The sequence below is a fragment of the Bufo gargarizans genome, chromosome 1 (assembly GCF_014858855.1).
Source record: "Bufo gargarizans isolate SCDJY-AF-19 chromosome 1, ASM1485885v1, whole genome shotgun sequence".
NCBI lineage: Eukaryota > Metazoa > Chordata > Amphibia > Anura > Bufonidae > Bufo > Bufo gargarizans.
The window spans coordinates 538,027,452-538,036,017 of record NC_058080.1 but is presented as its reverse complement, the minus strand read 5'-3'; the positions used below and the strand labels follow the sequence as shown (position 1 = coordinate 538,036,017).

The following is an 8,566-nucleotide window of genomic DNA, read 5'->3' as shown; positions in this document are numbered from 1 at the left end:
CGTCCTGAGGATGGTTATACGGTGGAGTTCAGAAGGACACCTGTAGCTGTTGGCCTGATGCTCCTACATTAATTAATGCTGAGAGTATCAGATCATTATGTACCTGGCTGGAGGCCATTAGGAGGGCTCAGGCAGCCCCCTGGGCATCGGGGGATATTCTTGTGTAGAGTCTATGGCCAGTCTGCCCCTGCTATCCTGCCTATCTGGTTGGCATATATAGTGTTACCTTGATTTGTTATAAAATAAGTCACATATGCAATTTTGTTTTTAAATATTATTTATTTTAATCTTCTTGTAACAAAATGTATGGAAATATTTTAAAAAGATCTAAAATGATACACTAAAAATCTCTAAATGGACAATGTGTAATATAAAGAAAAATCATTAACAAGAATTTTTCATGATATACATGTCAATAGAATATTGCCTTGTCCATCAGCATCTGGAGTCAGTGGCACTGAGTGGTAGTCAGACTGTGGTGTATGCCAGGGCACCAACTTTTACAATGATGCATCGACATTCTGCTATTCGCTGAGGAAACAAACAGATGGCAGTGAGCAAAACATGATAAAATACAGGGGTGGACTGAAAAAATTTAGGCTTTGAGGCCTGGCAACTTCATGATTCATATGTATGCAAATACAGACAAAGAACGTGATGCCTCATTGTACCACAAGCCTTTAGCATCTTCAGATATTTAGAAAGCAACATTATTAAGTGATGCTTCAACGTCTTTCCTAGAAATCCCAATCATTTTCTTCATGATAAATATCCGAGGTTCAGAATGTAAGGCTATAAGATGACGTGGCACATGACCATAATACAGCTGGAGGAGGTATGTAGTCCTGATGTACTGAATGGCTGTAATGTCACCAGTACGGGTTACCTGATACCACCCATCTTTAAGATGCCGCAGATTCACTTCAGTCAAAATATGCTGCCACCTTGGGAACTGGCACAAGTGAACTGGGCACCACTGGTAGCAGATCCTAACTTAGTGGTGACAGAAATGGTTAGCAGCAGTTCATATTATGTTGGAGATCATTTTCCTTTTTCTCACCAGGATTCCCCTCAAGTTCTGAAATGGAAAAGAAACTGGCTGATAAATACATATGATCAATGCTAATGAACATACAGTATATAGTTAAATGTCAGATATTTAGTTGGCATATATACAGCTTAGAAATTCTGGCCTCACTTCTTTGTATGGCTGAAAAACAAAATCTACTGTATTAGACCACATGAGTGTACTCCGCCTGTGTATAATGAACAGGACACAGGTGCTATTCACACCTAGGGTCCACGTGGAGAAACTCAGGACATGCACTATTCTGGTCCTGGTTTCATGAAACATAGACCTGGAGACATTGGTCTGCGGCGGTCGCCAGGTCCGTGTCCTACTTACGCGCAACACAGACAATGTTTAATATGTAGGCTTAGGGGAGGTGTTCCTGCGTAACAGATTTGTACAGAAATGTCTGCTGCTGCTCCATCTATCTGAATAATGTTCGTAAAATCCTCGCACGTATTTCACAAACAATCCTATTCAGATGTATGGAATAGACTTTCAGTTTTGAGAATTTTCTGTAACAAATCTGAAGCTTTTGCACTTACCCTCATTTTGTGGTATCATGTGAACCCAAATCCCATAGCCTTATTGAAGACTCAACTCACTTAAGGGGGTTGTCCAAGTTATATTTATTGATGACCTATCCTCAGGATAGGTCATCAATATGAGATCGGCAGGGTCCGGCACCCCCTCCAATCAGCTGTTTGTTTACCTGCTCGCCATCAAATCTGCAGCGGTGAGCAGGTGTAATTACATCCAAGCCGCCTTCTCTTCAAACGGCTAATCGCGGGGGTGCCGGGTGTCGGACCCCCGCCGATCTGATATTGATGACCTATCCTCAATCAATAAATATAACTTGGACAACCCCTTTAAAGGGGTTGTCCCATGACAACTTATCCTCTATCTACGTGATTGGGGGATAAGTGTCTGATTGGCAGAGGTCCGATTGCGGTATAACAATTACACCTGATTATTGCTACTATATAGTAATAATATAAAATAATAAATGTCAGAAAATACCCCATACGAGTATGCTGAGCGTCTCCACTGGACCACCACCTCACCACGCGTTTCACGGTTAGCTTCTTCATGAAGGTTTGTCATTTCTGACATTTATTTTTTCCCCTTGGATTTGATATTTGTACTATAAAGTAGCAATAATCAGATGTAATTTTTTTACTTCAAGAACCTTAACCATTCTTTTTTGATTTTTTAAAAATTATGCACTGTGCCATTCAATAGCTGCTCCTCTTTGATTCTTTTTACATGGATTTATGCACTGTGCCGTTTAATATTTTCCTGCCTTGTGACCACCAACTCATATGTGATATTTTCATTTGTTTTAATCATTTTAAGGCCTCATGCACAAGATCGTATGTATTTTGAGGTCCTCAAAAAACGGATCCGCAAAAAATAAGGATGACGTCCATGTGCATTCCGTATTTTGCGGAACGGAACTGGACCCTAATAGAAATGTCCTATCCTTGTCCATTATGCGGACAATAGTAGGACATGTTCTATTCTTTTACGGAACAGACATACGGAAATGGAATGCACACGGAGTAACTTCCATTAAAATGAATGGTTCTGCATACGGTCTGCAAAAAAATGTAACGGACATGGAAGAAAATACGTTCATGTGCATGAGGCCTAACTGTGGTGGCTATTTATTGATCAATCATCAATTAATTAAGATATTTATTTATTTGCACTGATTATTTTGGTGTAGTTACTTTTTTCTTAATTTATTGCCCATGTATTGGAAATTGGTAATTTATAAACAGCAAGCTGTCCCATTGTCATGAACTGTATCTGTTACATTGAAATATCAGAAAAGATCAGCACACGTGACCACACATCAGTACCTTCAATGCCTAGAGACACTGGGGCAGACTTCTGGCATACATCTTACACTACACTTATTAAGGGTCTTAGATACTTTTTAGGGGGTGCCGACCAGGGGGCATGGCTAATGATTGGGGAAATGATGGAGGATGAGCATTCATATAAATGTTCATTCCTAATAATTGGCCTATGTAAATGTGCCGCCTGTTCCCTGATGAATGAGTACATTCTCGTACATTGGATGATCGCTTCTTTTATGCAGAATATAACATTGTTTGCAGTCAGCCCATCAGCTTGGATAAACAAGGATCTGCTGCCTCCATACAATGAATCTGTACGGGAATGAACAATCGCAGTAGCCATTGCTTGTTACCATGCAGAGAAGATGATTGCCGCATCCCCTCTCCTCGATGATAGGAAATTACAAAAGGTTTCTTTACCAATAATTACCTGTCAATCGGCCTGGGTAAAAGGGGTTCTCCAGGATTTCCCTAGGCCATCAATGTCAGATTGGTGGGGGTCCGACACCCTGCACCCGGTCAGCTATTCAGTAGTAGCTCTGGCCCTGGAACTACACAGCTCGGTCTATTGTATAGAGGATGGAACTGTGACTGCAAAAACTGTCTCTATTCACTACACAATGAGCAGAGCTGTGTATTTCCAGTGTCCTCCCAAACAGCAAATTAGTGGGTGTCAGGCGCCTGCAATCTGATATTAATGACCCAGTTTAAGGAAAGGTCAACAATTGTTAATTTCTGAAAATTTGTATTAAAATCTGTCTAAATCTTACACAGTATTAGTAAATCTTCCCCATTGTGCTAGAGAAGGTGTTGACCCATTGGATTGCTATGGATTTGGCTTTGGGCTTAACCTGGGGCAGCAGTCTAAGGAATCCCCTGCTATTCACCCTTTCAGCATATTGGAATTTGGGCTCCTCTACAAGGAACCTCCCGGTCACTGCCTCAGGAGCAGTCCCTGTTAGCAATGCTGACGGAAAGCTGACCAGATGACACTAGGATGCAAACCGTGATCCAAATAACTAACTAGATCAATGTCCATACATATAAGTGCCACTATTCAAGCCAGGGAGGGGACATGTTGCCGAATCTCTTAGTACTACAGTCTTAGGGTATGGCCACATGTAGCATATATACGCTGCGCATTTTCTACTGTGGAATCGCGTGCAGAAAATCCTCAGCATTTACAGTAACATCAAAGTGGATGAGAGTCTTAAAACCCTCTTCTACCATGCTGTGGAGATTATCAGTTATAGACTATGAACATAACCTCAATTAGGGTGCAGATTTAAAATCCCCAACATGCAATGCAGACATCGAAATCGACAGCAAAAAGCTAAAGCTAAATTTTCGTAACAAAATACACCTTGTGTGGCTGTACCCTTAGGGCTCTGAACCTGTAAGTGTAACAAGCAATCGTATCTGAGCATAAAACATAATGACAGTTTTCTGTTATTTGGCTTCTGGTAGCTCTGTGTAACAGTGTGCAATTTATCAGTGTATATAAACCTCTATGGGGTTACATATGGAGGCTCTTCTCCATTTGAATCCAACAGAAAAGAAATCATGGTATATTCCATACTGTATAACGTAGCTCTTCTCCACTAGAGGCGGGGAGAATAGCTTTGCTAGTGGAAAACAACCCTATAATATAGTGACATATAAAACGTCATATGAAGCATCGCTACGCAGAGTGCTATAGGCTGCATTCGGCCATAACATAGCTCTGTAAGGACGCCATACATTTTGTGCCAAGAACAAGACTGTATCCCAAATGGTGAGGTTTAAAGAGGACATTTCACAGGTCCGGACATTATCATATAACTAGCGGGTTCTCTAGGGCATACCGCCATGTTACAGCGCTTACCAGTTTCTCTATGTACCGCTCTGCTCGCCTGCTGTGCGGAGAGCGTCACAACCAGGGAGAAAAAAAACTCACCTTCTCTCTGGCTGTCACACTCTCTGCAGGGAGAAGGAGACGCCCATTGAGAAACCCTGGCTTCTCCTCCTCCCTGTACCAATGGTATGAATTTACCTACCAGACGGGAAACCAGTATGAGGGCACAGCGGGCAAACGGAGCGGCGCATAAAGAAACTAGTAAGCATTGTAACATGCCATCAGTATGCCCTACAGAACCCGCTAGTTATATGATAATGTCCGGACTGGTTAAAGGTCCTCTTTAAAGGTTTGTTCACATCACTCGGGCACAAAGCTATTCATACCATATAAACTACTGTCTGAATAATCCAACTTGGGACCTTTTATATTTCTCTTTTTAGCTTCCACTACTGGTTTTACCTAAAAAATTGCATATAGAAACTGCATTAAAGGGGTTGTGCCAAGTTTACAAGTTACAGTGCTTGGCTATCTCTGGTGCTCCCATAGAGAATGAATGGAGCAGCAGTGCTCATTCAAAAGCTGCTGCTCTATCATATAGGGGGGGGACCTCTGTTGTCGTGATTGGTAAGGGGTCCTAGTGGTTGAACCCCCCGGCGATCAGCTAGTTATCCCCTATCCTGTACATAGGGGATAACTTATAAACTTGAAATAACCCTTTTAACCTACTTTGTGTGGCACAACCCACTGGTGGTCTAGCTAGTTATGAATCCAAGAGAACAGTAACCTTTTACAAAATTAGGGAGCATTCACACGAGCGCGTTTTTCTTCCGCGTCCGTTCCGCAATTTTTGTGGACAATGCGCGGACCCATTCATTTCTATGGGTCCGCAAAATTTGCAGAATGCCTTTCATTGTCATCCGTGTGCTGTCCATTCCGTATGTCCGTTGCTTTTATTTTAGAACATGTCCTATACTTGGCCGCAAATATGCGGTCCGTGGCCCCATAGAAAGTCATTGGATCTGTAAAAAATGTATAGCACACGGAAATGCATCTAGGAAACCCCATTTCAGTCCCATTTCAATTTTTTGCGGACCGTGAAAAACGGATGACACACGGAAGCACCACGTCCGTATTATACGGACTTGCGAAACAGAAACGGAAAGATAACTGAAGACATACGGAACACACGGATCCGTGATTTGCGGACCGCAAAACCAACACGGTCGTGTGAATGCTCCCTTAATATGGGTGTTAAAATCAGTAATATTATAGTATAGTACAGGGGAATTCTAGTCAACCTATTCTTATGATTTGTCATAGACACATGATGACATTGGTCTATTCTGTAATCTTGGACTACCTTTCATTTTCAGACGTAAAGGGCTCTATCGAGTTTAAATCCCTCCGGCACTGAGATTTCTTTTTGGAAATTTGACCCAACATATTAAGCAAAGGACCATTTAAGTCAATGACAGTTGATGTCTCAGATTTCCAATAGGAGAATACAGAAATAAAGCAGTGGAGGCCCAAGGTCACACACTTCTCATATGTAGCTATCATAGGAAGATCATTTTTCCTGGATTTCTACTTTAAAGATTAGAAGTGTTCAGTACGACATTGTGGACATCTGGAAAACAGGGAACATCTGGACTTTCACAGTAAGTTTCCAGGAATAGAAATTCTGTTCTAAAATCATGTTCTTAATTTACTTTTCTGAAAGAGGGGAACATGAATAGGTCAGTCTATCTCCAAAATTAGTAGCTTCATGGCTTAGTGCCTACTGAGCTCTAGAAACCTGGGAGGTTCCAGATATGCAGACTGATATAAAACCGGTATTTGGGAGCTAAGGCATAAAAGGCACTTCAGCGCAGTCCTGTCTTCTCAAATGTCACAGCTTTAGGCTAGGTACACATTACTGTTTAGTTTTCTGTTTTTCTAAGCATCAGTTGTGCTTATTTTGCATACCTTTTAGACATTTCTGTCTGTGATCTGTTATTTTTGATGGGAGAAAAAGTCCACCACAGAGTACTTTTCCTCCCGTCAAAAATAACAGATCTCAGATGGAAATGGCTAAAATGGATGCAAATATGTAGAACTCATGCACAAAATAAAGGATCAATAAAAAAATCTGTTCTTTTGATAGATCACAAGAAAGGAAAACTAAATGGTCATCTGAACTTAGGGTACTTTCACATTAGCGTTATTCTTTTCCGGCATAGAGTTCCGTCAAAAGGGCTCGATGCCGGAAAGGAACTGATCAGGCATATCCCTATGCATTATGAATGGATAGAAATCAGTTCAGGATGCATCAGTATGCTTTCCGTTCAGTCACTGAATGGCGTTTTGGCTGGACATAATACTGCAGCACGCTGCAGTATTATGTCCGTCCAAAATGCCTGATCAGTTGCCCGAATGCCGGATCCGGCATTAATTCCCATTGACTTGCATTAGTGCCGGATCCGGCATTGCAAAACAACTGAAGGACGGATCCATCCTTCAGGTCTGCACACACGCAGACGGGGAAAACTGTGAAAGCGGAGAGACGGATCAGTTCTTGCAATGCATTTGTAGACGGATCCGCACCCGGGTCTGTCTACAAATGCAGTCAGTTGTCACACTGATTGGCGGATCCGGCAGGCAGCTTCGACGACGACGAAAGTACCCTTAGCCTCATAGAAACCCTACTGGTGGGTAACGTAAAGGTTATAACCACCTTTGCAACTATTTTCTCTAATTGAGCAAATACATCTAAAATTAAAATATATGTACGGTAACTCTGCAAATGATCTTGATTAAAAATGACCTACCATTGTGGAGTGTGTGTGTCTCCATGGTAACAGACTACAAACAAACTCTGTAGTCTGATTTTGTAGTCATACTACCTTCCATCTGTCCTCCAAATGCTAATTTATATTTTGAATGATGTAGGGGACAGATGAAAGGGAGCGTAACGGCAGGATCAGACTACGCTTTCACTACACCAAGCTCCTGTACGTACGTATTAGATTGCCAGCTCCAATCTGAGCGGTGCAAAGCTTGCTCTTCTCCAGCTCTTTTTTCATGGACTGTTCAAAGGCAAGTGCTGCCACTCGGAAAAAGAAGTCCTTGACATTTTCACCTGGGCAAAGAAACACAATTCAAAACTGTGTATTGGGTCTGCACGACATGTATAAATATATTACATTGGTACAAATACTACATACCATGTGGAAAAAAACTGTACCTGTTTTTGCTGAGACAGACCAGTATTCAGCCTTCATCTCGACAGCAAATTTCAAAGCATCTCGTTCTGTCCGCTCACACTCTGCTGCTGACTGCAAGACAAAGTGTAACAATGGGCAACTAGCACACATGGGCTAAGGCCGAGTTCACACTTCAGTTACTTGGTCAGTTATTTCCATCAGTTCTTTGGAGCCAAAACCAGGCGCGGGTTAAAAACACAGAGGAGGAAATCTTTACAATAATCCTTATCTTTGAGTAGCCTTCGCTACTGGTTTTGGCTCACAATAACTGATGGAAATAACTGACCAAATAACGGAAATGTGAAATGTGAACACATGGACCGTATTTGTATTTTGCCTACTGTGGACCGCTAAACGGACATGGTCATGTGCATGAGACCTTAAAGAGGACCTTTCACTACAATAAAAAATCTAAACTAAGCATACAGACATGGAGAGCGGCGCCCAGTAATCTCCCCGCACTTACTATTATCCCTGGGCGCCGCTCCGTTCTCCCGGTATAGGCTCCGGTATCTTCAGATTTTCAGCTCAACTGGGAGGAGCCTGCCGGCGT

The 8,566-nt window shown here is 41.9% G+C and overlaps 1 protein-coding gene across 1 annotated transcript in view; it reads right to left on the bottom strand.

Moving 5' to 3' along the window:
* Positions 1-315: 315 nt before the first annotated feature.
* Positions 316-8,566, bottom strand: part of RAB36 (RAB36, member RAS oncogene family) — a 29,113-nt gene continuing 20,862 nt past the window's right edge. Inside the window, exons 8-10 of the mRNA XM_044275497.1 lie at positions 7,995-8,085; positions 7,770-7,889; positions 316-1,078 (exon numbers count right to left, since the gene is read on the bottom strand). Of these exons, the coding sequence (XP_044131432.1) occupies positions 1,014-1,078; positions 7,770-7,889; positions 7,995-8,085 (276 nt within the window). The 3' untranslated portion in view covers positions 316-1,013. The remainder of the gene's footprint in view (positions 1,079-7,769; positions 7,890-7,994; positions 8,086-8,566) is intronic.